The sequence below is a fragment of the Anopheles stephensi genome, chromosome 2 (genome assembly GCF_013141755.1).
Source record: "Anopheles stephensi strain Indian chromosome 2, UCI_ANSTEP_V1.0, whole genome shotgun sequence".
NCBI classification, from domain to species: domain Eukaryota; kingdom Metazoa; phylum Arthropoda; class Insecta; order Diptera; family Culicidae; genus Anopheles; species Anopheles stephensi.
In genome coordinates this window covers 73,705,635-73,724,946 of record NC_050202.1, presented here as the reverse complement: position 1 = coordinate 73,724,946, position 19,312 = coordinate 73,705,635, and the positions used below count along the sequence as shown (strand labels likewise).

The following is a 19,312-nucleotide window of genomic DNA, read 5'->3' as shown; positions in this document are numbered from 1 at the left end:
TGATAAATGATGACAGAATGGTTCAAAGCAATACACTAACCCGGTCCAGTTCCAACAAACCATGCCACCCCCTTTTTAAACACTACCGGCACTGACGTTTCCGATGCCGAGTTCTCGATCAATCAGCGTCCAACGAGAACCGTTCGAGAGGCTATCAATCAAAATTGCCCCAAAATAACGATGAGCTCTTTTCTGGGGGGGTACGGGGACCCGCTAGAAATGAAAACCTGCCTCCCCACTGAGCCGGAGATAAAAATCAATAACCCGGCAGAACCTTTACCCATCAATCAAAGATGTGTTTAATGGTACCACGAGAAAAAAAAGGCCGAAATATAAATAAATAAATACCGAACCGGCAACTACAAGGAACAATGAGCACAAAACCCATTGCTGCTACAGAGATGGCAATCGATCGATAAATTCGTGCACTTCACTCATTTTCACTTCAAACCCCCTCCCGTTTTGTACTCCTTTGTCTTTGAAGATGCTCGTTTCGATTACTCTTGCCATACTGCCGCGTCATCATGCACTGCTTCCACAGACGGAATACAATTTCTGGCAAATGTTGCTAGCTAAATATTTTCATTGAACAACAACTCCACTTCAGGAGATCAGAATTGTGAACGGAAACTGTCTCACTTGATACCCTTCTTCCAACCCAACTCGTGTGAGCCTAATAATCTATCCGCTAGAGAAGGCGGCCGTTATGATCTCATGAGCATTTTACTGTTTACCCATTCTGTTCCGATTTCTTTCTGGATCATCCTTGTAAGCTAAACCATGTTCTCGCGACCCTACCGGCGTTTGTTTTTCCGGCTGCATAAAAAGTGCCGTAAAAGTTTGACGCTGAAAACGGGTTTTTGCTGCTACAAAAATGCAAAACTGTCCCCTACCCTACCCTTCTGCTACCCCTTAACCGACTGCATCGCACTCCTGAATCTCGTTACGCTGATGAGTTTGCGTGTAATGGTTTTAACACCCGAGCGGGACACTGGGGTCCCACTGGGGGAGTTGCTGCCGAGCATGCGGGCTGTGTGTTTTGCGAGAAAGAAAAAAGTGTAGATAATTTACTTAAAGTCACAAAATGAAACAACCGTGTTGGGGTTTCTTTTTCTACTAAAAGCCTTGTACTAAAATGTTGTACTAAAAACATTACTTTATTAGAACTTTGTAGTATTGACGATTTAGCCCAACAAATTTCTATAGCGGGTTGAAATTATTACAAAATATTGATGCACGAAAAAGTTTTAATAATTCAAATCACCCGGATGTGTGTGTGTATTACCATTCGACCAAAGTCGATCGCGATAAGACAACAGCTGCCATACAGTTTTACGATGCAGTCACAAAATGTGAGCCCATTTTTAATGCATCAAAATGCCTCTCCATATGCGCACCGTTGGCATACGAAAACCCCCAACCAAAGATTGTGCTAGATTGGTTTGAATAAAAAATGACAACAAAAAAACCCCTCAAAGCCATCTTCTACCAGAGAAAGCCTACCAGCTACCAGAACGCAAGAATGGTGACTGCAGGATTAAAGCACCAACAACGCTTCTAGCGAGCAAAACCCCATTCCTTACAGAATCACATGTGCAAAGGCAAGCCATTTTCTTAACTCGGCAGTACACCCATCAAAAGAGCAGTGCTCGTAAATAATGCCAACCGTTTTACGGTCACTGCCTGCAAATGAGTGCTCGTTAGTGAACGCTCGCTGCAGTGCGAATAATGGTGGCCGTATCGAAGCAGAGAAAGCAGAGAAATAATTGCACCGTGTCCTGCAGAACAACGGCAAAAACAGGCGACTGCTTAAAAAGGCTGTTCTCATTCGAACTTGGCAAGTAAAGTTCAATTTCAATCCAGCCAGCACCGAATATGCTAGAGGGAAAATTCTGAAACACAACCCAGAGGGTACGGAAGGCTCTGCAAGTTTGTATGAGTATTTCACACAAGCACACACACCCCTACAAGACCTCTGAAATGGGTAAGAAAATAAAGCACAAAACCCCACAAACAACAGTCCACCGTTATGTGTTGGGATTTTTCATCTTTTCACCACGTGTGGGCCGCATCCGGACTGTTTTTCAAACAAATAATTACACAAATCAGTCCAAACGCTGTTTGGGATAATGGCAAACGAAAACAATAATCATCGCAAACTCGTCCTCAATGTTCAGCGGCCCGAGAAAAAGGGTGATTTTCCCACCCCAATTCCCGGTGGGCTGTTTTTCCTCATTAGAAAAGCAGGCCCAGATCCCAGAAATGCCCAGTCGATGAGAAACTGCACCACCAGTAGTACTTCACAGATGCCTGATCGATCCGTGCTAACCTTTACGGATTTGTGACAGGGCGGCTTCGGACGATGATGCTCCATATCCCGAAACCCGATCAACACACACACACACACAGACAAGCACACACGGGTAGGTAGTTCCGGGACTCCGGGACTTTGTTCACCTTTTCCATGCTCAGCAAAGCGCACCGAGAAATCCGGATTGTAGCCTCGCTTCGACAAAAGACAATCCCCCGCTGTCCGACCGCACCACCCTAGGCTTCATCCTAGCTACACACGCATGAGGTGCTATTCTTCCGGTCCAGCTATTTCGTCGGAAGTCCTTCAAGCGTGCATGGTTAGTAGATCCAGGCTCGGGACACACCGACAAGGAGTGTAAGAAAATTGGATACTCGTTAATGGGTTCTTAGTGTTTTGTTGGTGTCTTCTCGAGAGGAAGCTCAAGAGTCCTCTTGCGCACACCCGTAACCCCACCTCGGTCGTCCCATTGTAACCCCGGCGTGTGTGTGTGTCTGTACATATGTACTTTGGTTCACCAGTGTACAGTTGTTCTTCATACAACGGTGGGTTTACTGTGAGCCCAGGCAGCGCATCTACCACCTTCTCTGCCAAAATCGCTTCGGGATGGATCAAGCGAGGGTTTTGAAGGTCTAAATTGTTTTCGCCAAGTTTTGCGCCGCACTATTCAACCGCACGATCCGAAAAGATATCTGTATACCCAGCGATGTTCACCGACCGCAGGAAGCCGGCGAAAGGGAATAGCTACATAACCGGGAAGATTCAATGCAACCCGGAACAGATGTGATAATCATTTTCGCTTACGAGCGGTAATCTGTTTACCAAAAGCTGAAAACCCTAGCTACACAACGCGAGGTAAAATCGTTCGCGGTCCAGCTACTTTGGGAATCCGTTTATTCTACGCTACCGAGTGGCTGGAGATGGAAGAACCCGGCGCGTCAAGGTGCGTGTGTTCTCAGCGCGCTTCCAGCCACTAAGCAAACAACGCGTTCGCTGTTAAGCGCTAGGAGCGTATGAGGAAGCTGTAACAATATTCGGGAGCCTGCCAGGTACAACCGATACACAGCTACACGCGATGGCGCGATAGAGCGCTATCTTCATCGCTTTCCGGTACTTGACATTCATCTAGATTAGACACTATTATGTCAGGTTAATATGCCGCTGTAAATTCAATGTACCACATGTTTGCAATTGCGAATACTTTCGTTATTAAAAAAGCTTCATACCTGACATATATTTCAGTCACTCAGATTTCCTCACACCAAGCACTGAATGAACGCAAGGACAGACTGAAACATGGCAGACATGACCTAGCAGACTGTTAACGCCAGATAAATAGAAGAAATTTATCTCTCTGGCATGGCATAAGAGCAACATTACGGCATGCAACACTTCGAACAGCACGCTGTTTAACGTGCTGGTTCACACTTCATGTACAACGCACGAAAACCGGCGCAATGTGTGTACAACCGATGTGTTCACGCAGTGCTACAATGATAACGGACGAGCACCGCACACTCCCGTGAATCATATCGTACGATCATACCTGCAAAAACGGCGTTTGTTTGCGAAACGGTTTCACAAGAAAAATTCTTGCCCTTGAGAATTGCTAACTGCGGCGGAAACCATTATTTCGCAATCGACCGAAGCGAACACACGCCACCGGCGAACGGTGGTATGTCAGTGAAAAGCTTCGTGCCATGACGCAAATTACCGATTCCGTTGCATACATCCTATAATAATTCTCGTTTTTATTTTGTTTTCGTTAGAAAACTGTTCCGCGTAACATTGGTAATGGGTTTCGGGCCGTTACGCATCTGTTTTAGGTCCTTAATTTAATATGCATTAGGGAGGCATCGCTGTCGACTTCCTTGTTATAATAGTTTAAGTTTACTATTGCATTTTAGTGAAATAAAACTCTTCTAAATTTTTCACACTATTTATCAAACAAAACGTCCTCTGTCAGCCTCAGTTCGGTTTGACGTCAGCCAGACGAGAGCGAGAGAGAAGAAAAAGACAGGCTATTAACCAGCTACAATTTATTGCCAGCGACAGAAAGCACACTGGAGAGCATACATGAAAACAAACAGACAAGAAACCCCACTAATGAAACAAACGAAGCCGAAGCGAACGTCATTGGTGATTTTACAATATATACACCATTTTTTCTTCCCAGGCACGCAGGTTTCACGCTTCACCCTTAGCGTAGGGCAACCCAAACCCGAACCGCCCTAATCACGGTTAAGAGTGTGTATTAATCAAATTCAAAACATTCGTTTGGTGTGTTAATCTTTTTTTTCTGACGAAAGACCCTTGGCCGATGAAAACTAAAACTAAATTGACGGAAATTTAATTTCCCTTTCGGTCAGCGTTGAGCTGCGCGGAGAGCTACGCAAGATCGCAACCCCCGTCCGATGCGCCACGGTGCGTGAACGCGGCGGAAAACTGGAGCCTACTTATGTCGAGATAGCGAATTGGGTTGAGTGATTAAATTATGTGTCCCGCCGCTATGTAAACAGTTCGCTGACGGTGCGCAACGAGTTTCCGCATTGGTGGAAAAGGTCATTTGTCCACGAGTGCATCAGCGAGTAAAGCTCGCGACAAGTGCACGTCTTGCTCGGTAAGGTGAACAAATAGTGGCGAATGGGGTTTATAGCATAAAAGCGCGGCGCTTAACAACAAACACGTGCAGCTATGATTTGTTGTACGGATTTACCGCATGGAGCATAGGCAACATAATTTGATTTTTCTTTTTCTATTGTTTGGCGCACGTCATTCAACGCCAGTTGTACCTCTTAACTGCTGCAGCCTCCTACATTATCGTACATTTGAATTAATAAAGCTCGATCGACCGATTGATTGCCGTGATTGGCTTTAACGACCCAGTCACACGCCGATACAAGCAACTTCAATTTTATGATCGCCACGCGTTTGCTGTTCCAATGTACGATACAACACTAACGCTTTAAACAATCAAACAAAAAGCACAAAGTCTTAAATGGCATTGAGAGCTATGATTTGTTGTTTGAGAGAGAGAGAAGAAACAACAACTACGAAACAAGGGTGCAGATATTAGATGCTCTTAAGAAAAGGTGTAATTATCAAAAACAAGACACCTTAAAGGGACCTTAAGCTTTATGACACGCACACGCACGCACGCAACTCTTTGCTCAAAACAACTCATTTCATTTCAGCGTGTGCGCAAACAAATGTTCTAATCAATAGCGTCGCGCAAAACAATAACGGCGAGCCTTCCTGAAGCAAATCTTAATTTCAATCTATGTTCTCTCCCCGATTTAGTTCACCGCTCCGCTTTTTTAAGGAAGTTGAAAGTGATTGACCAGCTAATAAGGTGGCCAAGGTCGAAAAACAACCTATCCTTCAAAGCAATCGGAACTAACGTCAGCTTGCTATTCTAGACAATCTATCTAGAGAACATTTTTTAAGTGAGAATGCATAAACGATCTTAGTCACACGCAGGTGGTGGATTCTCCTAATATCCTACGGTCAGGTAAATCCCTGATGAGATTATAGATTTATCGTGAGTCGAATAAATTAAAAAAGGGCTGGCTCGTAAGGCGTCAAAAATGCTATTTCGACACACGACTTTTAATTGGAACAAATGGGCATCGCGCTACGTCTTCAGACGCACGCCTCGAACGTCTGACACAGATATGACTGCCATGAATCATTTTCTTCACGGAAGCAAGTCGGAAGATTCATCGTACGCCCACCACGACATGCATATTTCGTCGAAGCAGAGGACAAGATACCTTCCTAACGTTCGAAAATGTTGTGTCTCGTCGAAAAATCAATTCAACGGCGAAACATTTGGCTGCGACTCGCTCGCCCATCTGTACGTAGCCTGCCGTTTGTTTGATCGTTGTGTGATTGACTTAATTGCCTATTTGATGAAGCTTAGCCAAAACAAATTTCGAGAGTGTTTTCCCCTTTCGCACAGAGCCGCACGAAATTGTTGTCAGAGTTTCACTCGCTTTTCTTCCGGCATTACACGGACCAGAGATGCTGAAAACTGAATCAGGTGTCCACATGCGGATCGAGACGCGTGCAAACACACCGCCGATTGCGTCTGCATTGACGTCATCCGGGTCAACAGTCGATGTAATGCGTGTTGCCCGCATTGAATCAACATACTTCCCGCCATCACCACAAGGCCAACATATTACAAAGGGCGGGAATAGGAAGACATTCCTACTCATTTGGCTAACCAACGTAGCAAATGAACAGTTCAGCCAGCTGATAATAGGCATCCTTCAGGTCGATCGATCGTTCGATCGTTCGTTTCCCCATTCCTAGCGATGCTGCCTGATATTTCCACGGCTCACAAAAACAAAACATCTTACTTAGCCTTCTTTTCCGTACACTGGCCAACGCGTAAAATTAACATTGAAAATAGATTAAAAGCCCGCAGATAGGGAGCATTTGCGCCCGGTGAAGCAAGGTCAGTTCACCGTTCATTCAAACAAGAGCGTACGGTAGATGAAAATGAGTTTAATCAATTTTTACCATGACTGGCACAATGTAGCAGTGCACGCTGACCGCAAGCCACAGGCATGATCATGCAGTTTTGTGTACCCTGGTGCGGGCACCGAACAAAGATCGAAGCCTATTGAAATAAATTCATTGGCTGAATTGTTTTGCAAATTGTACCAGATATGCCCATTTAAACAAATGTCCGATAGGATTGTTTCTGCTTACCAACACACAGGTTTGCTTGTCAGGCGAGGCTCATAAGAAAGGGGCCGGGTTTGATCAACTCAATTTAGTTCCTTTTTCGTTTGAAGTTAATATATCTGATAAGCATACATAGACCGTACTTCATTAAACAAATTTCGAAGATCATCATTCGGAATGAGATGTAAACAAAAAATTATCCCAATGATTCACCGCTAGCCAAACCACCATAAATGCATCGTAACAATTCGGGGAAACAGAGACCTTCAACTATCTGTCCGCCGACGGATCCAACATGGCATTTGAACATCAACGGTTTAATCGGTTTTATCTACAAGTTTTTCCTTCGTTTCCTTATAAGCCTAACACGTTCTTGTTCCGCAACAGTAGGAAGGTTAGCTGCACGTTAACTGAATCCCCAACAAAACACGAAGCAAAAAATAATCGATTAGCTTGATCGTTGGACAAGGGGACATGATTGCGGTGTGTGTGTTTTTTGTTTTGGCCCCCCAAAATTTATATTCCCACCCGGCTACTCTCTTCACAAGACAATGTGCCCAGAAGGCACAGCCACAATCCGTCAGCTGGGTATGGGTCAGGCAAATTTTCGCAGAACACTGTACTTAATCGATAATAAAGCAACCGATCATTATAGAATCATTAAAACGTTACTTCTTCCGACGATCGCCCATCAAAGCAGCTTCATTACTTGAACGCACCCGATCGATCGATTGACGGATCCTCAAATGGAAGCAATTTCAAAGTGTAATAAACTTTAAACTGCTGCACACTTTTGGCAAACACACACAATCGTATGATCGCAACTGCGAAGTTTTGGCAGAGAAAGGCTAAATTATTGGCAGCACGCAAAAAAAAAAAAACACCCGGCAATTCATTACATCATTACCTAGGGAGCCTGTTTTTACCCTTGGCACAAGATGATTCGTGCCTAAATGTATGAAGGAAGAACTTCCACACCTCACAATTCACGCACCGCGGGAGGGCAAACGGCTACCATTTGTTGTCAATGTTGGTTCGTAACTTCCATTGCGATCGACCTCGATCCTCGCCCTTGGCGCAATAATTGAGATTAGTGCTTTCTTCAATACTCGCACGGCAGTCTATAAGCCAAACGCCGAAACGTCACACGTCTTCCCCTGACGCAGCATCACTCGCGTGAGACGGGTAGGGTCGCGTTCGTTCGCGAACGCTGGAGTAGGATAGAACGAACTTCTGAAACTGCAATAGCACACACCAGAAAAAAAAACAAATTCGTTGTGTATTGAAGCGCCCCCTCCCCCTCGCTATGCTCTGCCGCACGATACACAAGCGAACAACGCCCCACGAACGGCACGGAATGGACGGCAGTGCCCGAAAATAAGACGAAAGACTTCAACGGCCGAACCGGCGACGAGCGCGCGATGGCGAACGCGGCCGCGGTGAAAACTAATTTTGCGTACCGTTCTGAGACCGATCGGTGCAGTCGACTGTGATCGTTGAACGGGTGCACATCTTCCCACTTCCATCTCCGGTAACGATACCCGATTTTCGCCGGCATTCAACACACCTGCTTTGTGCCGATTTCGTGAAAATTATCGCACAAGCGTGCGATCGTTATTCGTGCGTGGGTTTTTGCTTCGTGAGTTTTGCGTGATTCGTGTAGATGTGTTGTAGAGGCAAACACATCGGTCCCATCGCTAGAGGTCCCCGCTGTTAGAGACAGTGCAAATAATGTGCTATTTCCGTGCTAATGTGAAATACAATGTTTGGCAGCTCACAGACCGGTGGTGCTGCTACTGCTGCTACTGCTGTTGCTGGGCAAACAAGTGCACGTACAATTAAAGCTCTTAGCCGGAACGATCGCTAATTAAACAACAAGCTGTTGACAGACCAGCGGTGGAGTGCAGATACAGTTTAGCTGTGTGTACGGGGTAGCAGCCCGGTGTCAATAGACTGTTGGCAAACAGTAAAACCCTGTGAGCGGTGCAAATCTGTATTAGGGTTGAATTTCCAAAGCGAGGCTAACCTTCTGCCAAACGTCCTTAGTCGCTCAAAGATGCCTACAACAACCCGACGAGCCATAGTGAGTCGTGGCTTAATTTGTTTAGCCCTTTAGACGATGCATTTTCCATCTATTTGATGCGGCTTACAGATCATGTTTCTGAGGCAGTGGTGGTAGTAGTAGTAGGGGACGTTTTCATGCCAATTTTAAAGCCTACAATCTGTTACCAACCGGTGCACGCTTTATATAGCCTTTAAATATTGATTTTCTTCTATCTGCTTGGTAGAAGGGCAAAAGTTACAGACGATGTTATAGACACACAGAAAAAAAATATTGAATATGCATCATTCACAGACATACTTATTGTTATTTCCTACAAAGCAAATTTGTAACCAATTACTCGCCAATTGTGGCGAAAGCCTCGCGGTGTTTCACCGCTAGTGCGATATCCGCTTTCTTCTATCGCCTTATCACAGCCCACCACCCCCATGGACACACCCCTCAAATCAATTTTACGATAATTTGCGTCATACTTTCCTCAAGTTGTGTGTTCGGTTCGGCCTGTATGCTGATCTCTTTTTTTTTGTCATTATCTTCCTTCAACACTGAATGTAGGCATCGGCTCAGCATTTTTAGCTCATCGTTTGCGTACGGGCTGCGGTACGTGCGTAAAGTGTTTGGCAACGGCCAACATTGTGAACCGGCCAATATCCGGCAGTGAAAATGACGATCGCGAGCTGTGAATGTACTGTGCCGTGATACTTTGCTCATAAGACACGCTTGTCAAATCAACAACAAAGCGGGATACAAAGTTTGATGTGCAAAACAAAAGCTTTTTTTTGTCAGTTACGATCGTTAAGTGAGTGTTTGTGTGATTTGGTGAGCTAAATGCGCAGTTCTATCAATCCCGTTTTAATAAGTTCAAGTGTATTGAAATAAAAAAGTGATAGTGTGGATATACATTCAACTACTTCATCCACGTTCATCCAAGCAATAAAATGGCTTCGCGAGTTATTATATTCGCACTCCACGGTGTGTTGCTATTGTCCAGCCTGGTTGCAGCAGGAAACTCGTTTGCCGATACATTTCAAAGTAAGTTCCTCATACGTCAAAGTGTGTTTGTGTGCAGGAATGTGTCAAAAACTGTGATGTGTTATGCAAAAAAAACAAAGTTCGTACAACAACTACAAGAATAATCTGTACTCTTCTTGTTCCGTGCTGTTCCAGTGGAGGAGTACCTCAAATTTCCACCAGTGTTCGTGTACGACGACTTCGAGGATTGCCGCCGATGGTACCAGGATAGCTACGTCTATTGCATCGTCAAAGCACCACTAGCACAGGACGAGTCGTCCGATCTTTGGAGGAATATTAGTGTGAGTAGCAGATCTTTTTGCAGAACTCCTCTTAAAGTGCTTAAGAAACCAGACAAGTTTACTGATTTAGGAATTGGGTCATTGGGTGTGGAATGTCAGTATTTTTCCAGTGACTATCACCACTACGATCATTCGGTGCTGGAGCGGGGTGTCTGTGTGCCAAAGTGTCACGACGCTATCATACAAAATGCGACCGAAAGTGGAATGGATCGGCTGTCGCGCGAGGAAATGATTCATCGCTGTATAAGTGCAGAGATAACGCCGCACTATAATCTGATGGTATCGTCCGAGTTGCGGATTCAGCACTGCTACGCTCGTGATACTGAAAATATTCCCTATGGTATGGATAGCTTCATTTCACCTACAAGCATCATGAGAGCTCAAAGTGACTGATGTCTTCTCTCCTTCATAATATACCTTTCCCTACCCTGAACAGATTGGCTCGATGTGATGTTTCTCGTGCTAGCGGCCGCAATTATCGTACTCGTGGTAGCTTCCACCGTGTACGATCTGCACCAGCAGGCCAAACAAAAGTTTCCCGAGGATTACTTCACACGCAGCTCCAAGCAGGCGCATCAGCGGCTTCTCACAGCATTCTCCTTTCCACGGAATATCCGCCGACTGAAGGAACCGATGCACACACAGACGCGCATCGATCTTGCATGCTTCGAAGCGTTCCGGTTCGCACAAACGTTCCGGGTCATCTTTCTGCATGTGACGATCGCCCACCTAAAGATCCCACAGCGTAATCCCGAGTATCTGGAGCAGCTTCAGCATGGTGCTTCGCTGCAAACGTTCATTGCGGAGTTTCAAAACTACGTACAGACGTTCTTCACTATCGGCGGTATGCTGATGGCGATCAATTTCCTGGATCATGTACGCAAGAATCCTACCTTCCGCTTGTCGTACTTTGGTGAGCGGCTGCTCAATCGAATCTGCCGACTAGTGCCGACGTACGCGTTCATGATACTGCTCGAGGCATCGGTTATGCGGCATCTGATCGATGGACCGTTCGGGCAGCAGTTTATTGGCGAGTCGGCCGAAAACTGTCAACAGCGCTGGTGGATGAATTTGCTCTTCGTCAACAACTATGTCGGATGGGATAATCCGGTAGGTGCTCACTAAAACTCAATATTCTTTGGGGTGTGAAAAACTAAAGGCAGCTCTTTTTGGTTCTTATCTCCAGTGCTTCATACCCTCGTGGTACCTCGCAACAGATCTGCAGCTGTTCGTGTTTGGTCTCGTGATTATGATGATTTTCTGGCGATGGCCCTCAACCCGAAGATACATCTTCGGTGCAATCTTCGTCTACAGTGCAATCGTTCCGGCGGTGGCCTACCTGCTGTCCAACATTACGCCCGTCATGACGGTCGACATGAAGGACGCGGAACAGTACATCCGGGGCCAAAACTTCCAGAGCGTCCTCTACTTCCCGTTCCACCAGAACACGGGCATTTACTTCTTCGGCATGCTGGCCGGCATCGTCTATCATCACTATCGCGATCAGCGGAAGGAACTGTTTAAGGTGGCTGCCTTCCGCCAGCTGGCACAATTCAGCGGACTGCTGTACGTGTTCTGCATGGCTACCGTGTCCTGGGTGGTGTCGAACCTTTCCTGGCTACCGGCCATCTGTCTCGCTGCGTACGCCAGTGCCTTCAAGCTGAGCTGGGGACTGTTCAACACGGTGCTGCTGCTAGCGTTAGCTCTGCTTCACCGAAACAACTGGATCAAGATGGCGCTCAGCCATCCGATCTTCCGAGTGCTCGGCAAGCTCGGCTACAGCGTCTATCTCATCCACTTTACCGTGATAGTGCAGGTGTATGGTAGGGAAAAGGCGCCCATCTTTAGCAACGAACAGATCGTCACGGGCTACACCGTTGAGGTGCTGTTTTTCAGTTACATCTTTGGAGCGTTACTTTGCGTTCTGGTAGAGCTACCTACAGGGGCTGCCCTGAAGGAGTTGATCGAGCCTAGAGCGCGAAAGGCCTCGATCAATGAGGTGCACACGGCGTCGGTACCTATCGGCACGCAGGTAGGATCGCCGTCTCCCACACTGGCTAGCCCACCGGACGCGACAGTCATGAAGAGCTCGGACGAGAACCGATAAATGTGATAACCCAAGACATCTGCTGAAGCTGGCGAAGCTTGGAGAATCGATCTGCTGCGAGAGATACAGAACTATTCCATTACCGTCCTTGATGATTCCAATGTCTGCGTAAAACCTTTTACCGAGTGTTATAGTACTTTAAACTGCAATACAAGTGTTTTTTTTTATATACCAAAGTGCTCACTTCATGCCTGCAATGTAGAGGTAGATAAAAAAAAGGTTCTCATCGCAGCGAAGATTCTTCCGCAGCTTCTCCATCACCTTTAAGACTGACCGACATCCGCTACCGACCGCCTTCCGGTGTGGGACACGTAAACTAAGCCCTCTGTACAAAAACAAACAAGCGAACAAAAAAACCTTACCGATAAGCCACGACGTTTCGGGTCGTTAAACAAAAGTATTCGTTAGTTTTAGGGTCCGGTTTTAGCTTGTGTGAGCTTTCGCGCGCATACTATCGAGCACGATCACTACTGGTGCAAGGTACACTTATAGGCTGTTTTTTTAAATTTTATATTGTTTTCTACGTGCAAGGATGTAAGCCAACGCTGCCGGTTTGGGAATGAGCTTGCGTACTACCGGCTTAGATAGCGCAAGGTTCACACGATTGTTGTGGAATAAATAAAATTGTATGAAAAATAATACACCATTCGTTCATTGCGTCTAAAATGGAGACAACATCGAGGAACTGTTTACAGTTCACTGTAAATTCTACGTCGAAAGCTTTGTCCTCCAAAAACCATAACACTTCCCTGTGCTAAAAGCACGTTTTTGTGTAAAAACGAATGTGTAAATCTGCTGTTGTTCGACATGTGTAACCATTTTTCCGCTAGCATAGCATCCGCCGGCCGAGCCAAAACCACCGCCAAACCGAACCAAATGCATCACCAGGTAACATGCTTTGCAATTTTAAATTATACTGTCCTTTCTACGGCCACAAATCCGCTTAGCACGTGCACATTCCAAGCAGCATTTATTGATCAACGCGTGCAAACCTTCACGGACACGCTTCAGACTCGTGCGATCTCGGGCGAATGTGCTGTCTAACGCAGCGTGGCACGAGCACGTGTGCACTTTCATTCAACGTTTGGGCCATTTGCGAATGTGCAACGGTCGCTACACGCTTAGTAGTCGTTAGATTCACATGACAAAATCGCCATTTGACCTGGTATTGGCCCTGAACTTCGCGTATCTTCAACGCGTTTCGCGTGCAGGATGTAGCGACACGCTTGCAAATCTAAAACAGATGGATGAGAGAGCAGCAGCAGCTGTCGGCTTGTCGGTTCCTTTTATGTTCGATATCATTTATTGATAAATGATTTAGATATCCTACCAAAGATCGCGATCACTTTATCTTTAGAGGCTTCAAACTACGATCATCTATTTCCTATACCTCCGACCCGCACGAAACACTTCCCTTTTTGACAGGGCCCTCGAATAGTAATCAATTATTATAATTCATCGTAGCGCTTTCTGCTAGACCAGCGTGCGATCGGGGGTGGGGAACGAACATTAATCAGCTCCCATGAAATGTGTTGTAAGGTCACACATCTAATGTCTTCATTATGAACTTCTGAACTAACGGACGTGTCACTACAATACTAACAACGAATAATCCGCTGAAAACGTTCCTCCCTACCATTTGCCTACCGACACAAAGAGCAACCACAAACATTAAGCTTAAACGATTCAAATGTATCCTTCCCATCGAATGCCGTCAAACCGCAAAAGCGCGATGCTGTGCGACAACCCCGCATGTGCAGCTTCGGGGGAGGCTTGCTGGCAGCCCATTACGAGCCCCAATCGGATGACTTCACTGGTCCGCGGCGTCAGTCGCAGTGGCTTACAAAAGGAAAGTGCTCAACAACCGAAACGCTGGAGCTAATGTGAAAATAATCACCTACTCCAGCCATTCTGTTCGCTGGCCTGCTTTCCACGGCGGCTTGCTGCTTAAAATCAGCGCAAGTGGTTCCCCTTTTTTGCTCGATCCCACTGGCGAAGGTTAGAATCTGGTCCCGCCACCAATTGCCTTTCATATCGCCCAATGGAGCTGTCAGTTTGGAGAAGTGACGGATTTTTCCTTTTATTTGTAAGCCTCAAACATTTTGGACACCAAATTATAAACCGCAAACACCCGCCAGAATTGGAGGGCTGAGTGTAGTGATCAGTGCAGAGATAACGAGCCGCAACACCCTCTCTAAAGTGTGGACCCAAAAACGGGGACAGGGAGTTTGAGGCCTGATTGAGTTAGAGTGTATCATTAGTCAGGTCACGACTGTGTGTTTTGTGGCTAAAGGTGGCTACAGTGACGTCAAATGGAGCTACGCAGAACTGCTGCCGCTGAATGCACTAGAGCGTAGGATCACTTATTATTAGTTCATAATTCAAGGCCCATGACTAGCAATGGAGTATTCTACTATCGACGTCCTGAGTGAGAAAACCGCTTGATGTGACCAGTATTGGCTGTAGGATCATAAAATTATTCTTAGAATAATTGAATAATGAATATCCCTTCCGCATGTTCATAATTTTAAACGTCACTGTATAGGTTTCAATAGGTTAATCCTCTTGGCAGTACTGCGCCTTGCTTCCCTCAGCTGAAGAAACCCTCAAATATTCTTTACGTTTTCCGATGAGATCACCGTTCTACGTAGCATTAGTTAGCACGTTGAACACCCATCGCTAGCTCAATCTTACTGCGCTAAACCTTCTTGACTGTCTTCAATGCCTTCATGCAAAGCTCTCTCACACACCGATGTTTGACTAATATGTTCGCTAACGCTTTTGCACGCAAAATCTGCCACCGGGCGATTGATTGACACAGCTGGACGCGACACTTGTACAGTGGAAGGTTGGCGGGCTAAGCAGAATGATAACTCTTCGCGACAGGCAACACGACCCGATGATAGCACAAGCACAAGGAACATCACACAAAGGGAAGAGATGAATTTGGCATTCGGCCACCCCAGTACCCCATGTACAACCTTCGACATGGGCTTCCTGAGTTAGGCTACGTTTATTATATGCACAAAATTTCCCTCACCAGTCTTCCTTGCCAGGATCCAGCACGGGGGACAAAAAAAACAAATGATAGGAAACCCATTAATCATTCCATCATCTCCCATAAATCTTCCCTTGTGCAATGGATTTTCGATGGCGATGGTGGTCCTTCCTTTATCGTTCGCATCCATCCATCCACAGCACAGCATTTTCGGTGCAACTTTTTTGACGATGCGCTTTTATCGAAGGAATTCCTTCAGCGCAAAAGTTGCCCAAACACGCCAAATAGTTGCGCCGAAGATTACTGGCTACATCTCATGCTAAAACAAAACAAAAAAGACTAACGTCAGTGATGGGTTCCTAAGAACTTGCTTGCTAGCGAGAAAAAAAGGGGAAATTGAAAACTTTCTTCACATAAATCGATTATCATGTCGTTAATGTTTGCAAGTTGTTTCAGGGGATCCGTCAAGAAAAAAATGGGGAAAGAATATAAAGACGGGTTGCATAATTCTTCAAGCATTAGTTTGACGATCGGCTCCAACACGCTAGAAAAAAAAAGTTTCACCCACATCAGGTTTAAAGTTTTTTTTTTCTAGGCACCTTATTTGAAAAATCTGTTAGAATTTTGTTACACCCATTCAACAGAAAACAGAAAATGCTTGCTAAAGGTGTAAATTACTATAAATTGGCATTTATCACTTTCGCTACCAGTAGCGGCGGTCGTTCACTTCTCACCGATGAGATCTAGCCGAAGGAGATAGAGTGGAAGCAACAAACACGAATTCATCAACTATTCGTCTGTTTCGGAAACCGGTAGCCAAAATTTCACCCCTAAAGCATTACCATTCACGCGAGGTGTCAAAAGCTGTTTCCCATCCGTCCCCGATTCGTTTTAGCCTTTGGCTTGCAAACGTGGATTTAAAGGCAAACACCAAACGCCCAAAACATTTAATACAAATTACATTTATTAATAACGCTTCGCGATCGAGACCCACTTTGTTGCGGCCGTTTCGAATCATGCTCTGATTTATTGCGTTCGTTTACTACATCTTAATTTACGGTGTATGGAAGGTATTAAAGACCTATCGAAGCCATTAAAAAAAACCAACCACGTGCTCGAAACGCGTAACGCCACTAGAAGAAGATCGATTTTGCACCAACGAAACACACACACACATTTCTCTGAAGTTTGTCACGCCGAAGAAGAAGCAGCAGCAGTACGCCGAACACGGCCAAAAGAAAAATCTTGAAAAACTTCACCATCATGACCACCGGCAGCAATATTTCTCACGGTTTTATGAGACTATTTGTGAGCTTTTATGTTTCTTCTTTTTTTTTCCCCCCATTCCGCTCCGTTCATCCCATGCAACATGGAAACGCCGCCATAAAGCAAGCGCCGCACCAGCTCAAGCGTAAAGATGGCCGGCGATACAAGTTCGCGAACGTGGTGAACAAAACGGAACGCACCAAGTGTACTAATATCGGAACCATAAGTTCCACGTTTTCGCGCTACTCACACGCACGCATCGTATTAAGGTTTTAAAAAAGAGCGTACGCGCCCTGCTCGTACCACAGCGACAAGGGCGTGCGATTGATGGATTCAATGTCAAATAATTATTTTTAAACCGCGATTCTTCCTCACTGTCTACATCGGTCGAAAGCCACCGCCGGGGGCTCTGGGAAAATGTGTGACCATTAATAGATACACGAGTGCGTACCATTATTTCTCCGGACCGAGAGGCTCAATGGTATCATCAGTCACCATGGCAACCTTAAATTTAAACGGCAAACGGTTAAATTTAACACCAAACCGATTCTTTCTTTCAGCGGGTAGCGCCAGGATACTGGTTAAGGTATATAAAATAATTACTGACCGCGCGTGTGCCTGTGCTACTTCATTAATGCATGCGAACGAATGTGCCGTAAACAGAAACAAATTATACACCACACACACACCTTTAACACTCAAATGTCGATCATCCGTGGACGATCGGATACACACGCAAAGTGCCGCGGTCTCTAACAATTGCCAAAGCTGCGGGCGGTGCTTGAACGATTGACACGTTTGATTGGCTCGCAAGGCTATCCATTATGGGGCACAGGTCGTGAAGATCGCCCCAGGCACCGATACAACATTATCGCTGCCCAGCTTTAGTCGATCGATTTAGCCCTCGTCACGGGATAGGCCAGTGAGGCATTCCAGGTTAAAGGTTTCGCCCTACTATCTTGAGGCGCACAACGTCCATCCATTTTCGCTTCCTCCGATGGCAACGACCGTATCCTAGGCCCTCAAGGTTTCTAGCTCAACTCAAGGCCATAAACAAACCACACCGCGTACATGTGATTGGTAATGGCTTGATGACTTAGGAACGTGTTTCGATCCAGAGAGGGGGGGGGGGGGGGGTGGAAATATGCACAACAACCTCGTACGTGGCTACGACGAGCGAGCCGGGAATCGATGTTATTTTATCACCTTCTCCTGGCACTTTTCTCACCACCTCCAACGCGCCGATCCAGTGCCGATGAAAAATGGCACCTGCTGCCAGTTTCCTGGCAAGTGGAGTAGGAAGTTGATTAGAGGCTTTCACACACACACACACCCTAACTCTCATCCATCTTTCAACCGATGTGGTGGACGCATTATGCAACGGGCCAAGAACGCCGCACCACCGAAACGGGGCGTTGCCCGTAATAAAAATGACAATCGCAAGATTTATTGGGTGATTTGGCGGGTGTTTTAGCGCTGTTCACCGCCAGAATTACCTGTCGTCTTTTTTTTTTTTTTTTTTTTTTTGAGAGATGCGTTGCCCGAAAGCGAAAGATATGCGGAACTAGGGAGGAAAAGCATATAAGCAGGAGGGAAAACTTCTCCCATGATCAGCACTCTGCCATCTGCTTGGAATCGATCGGAAATGGAGGCCAATTTGGAATGTTTGATGTTCGGGGAGGGGCCGGGGTTCTCTAGCTCTTTAGGCAGCTTCACACACATCGGGAATCGGGAACTTACCTAAAACGAAAAGAAAAGAAAAAAAGCAATGAGCTATTAAGCTAGAATGTATAAAGGATTGATAAATGTGTCCCTTTAGGCAATCCATTCACGAAACTCTATAAAGGTATGCAAAACTATAAAGATGTCACCGTGATTTATTAAACGATGCTCATCAATAATGTAATCTGCAAACCCGGTAATGATCCGCCTTCATCAATTCTCCACCACACACACACACACACACACACAACCCTCCATTTTTTTACACACAAAATGCTCATCAACCCGGGTGGTGGTGCTCGGTGCAAAAAGAAATGGTAATTAGATGTTCCTCAATTTTTTCCCCCTTCTTTGCCAACCTAATGATGAAATAGCACCCCCTAGATCCTGAAGCGCCGGATCCACCCATTCCCGTCAATTTACCAGTGGTGAAGCACATTGTTCAGCAGCTTTTCGCTAACCAACAATCCGGACCACAAATGGCTGCCCAATGGAGACTGCCCGTTTGAGACTAATAAGATTACGATTAATGATGCGGCAGTTTCTTCCTCGCCAGTGCTCGATAATGCACATGAAGATGAAGATTAGTGGCAGTAGCGCTCTCTGCTTACGCCATTCCTCATTTCTGGCATCCATTTCGATCTTTTTCTTCCCCCCTGCCTTTCGGCCATATTCATTTACGTACTGCACGTAGCTCGGGGCACAACTTTTCTTTCGCCTCATCATTCTCTGCTGCACATTTTCCATTAGTCAAAATCTCACTAGGTCCTTCTGCCCGGTCCTCCCGGGCTATTCTGCCACCAGCACCAGTTGGGTGGGCGATTGATTACTCAACGAA

General features: G+C 45.8%; 2 protein-coding genes across 23 annotated transcripts in view; one reads left to right on the top strand and one right to left on the bottom strand.

The window, feature by feature from the left end:
- LOC118504275 (complexin) overlaps window positions 1-19,312 on the bottom strand; it is a 148,677-nt gene that overhangs the window by 116,781 nt on the left and 12,584 nt on the right. The window lies entirely within an intron of this gene.
- LOC118504274 (nose resistant to fluoxetine protein 6-like) lies at window positions 8,440-13,136 on the top strand. 4 transcript variants are annotated; one of them, XM_036038508.1, is made up of 6 exons: window positions 8,440-8,537; window positions 9,624-10,100; window positions 10,236-10,381; window positions 10,481-10,721; window positions 10,818-11,491; window positions 11,568-13,136. In XM_036038508.1, exons 2-6 carry the CDS (start codon window positions 10,007-10,009, stop codon window positions 12,486-12,488), a joined length of 2,076 nt encoding a protein of 691 aa, XP_035894401.1. In that variant the 5' UTR covers window positions 8,440-8,537; window positions 9,624-10,006; the 3' UTR covers window positions 12,489-13,136. The 4 variants fall into 4 exon arrangements, with proteins under 4 accessions (XP_035894401.1, XP_035894404.1, XP_035894402.1 ...); XM_036038511.1 differs by having other exon boundaries at window positions 8,481-8,645; window positions 9,855-10,100; XM_036038509.1 differs by having other exon boundaries at window positions 8,481-8,645.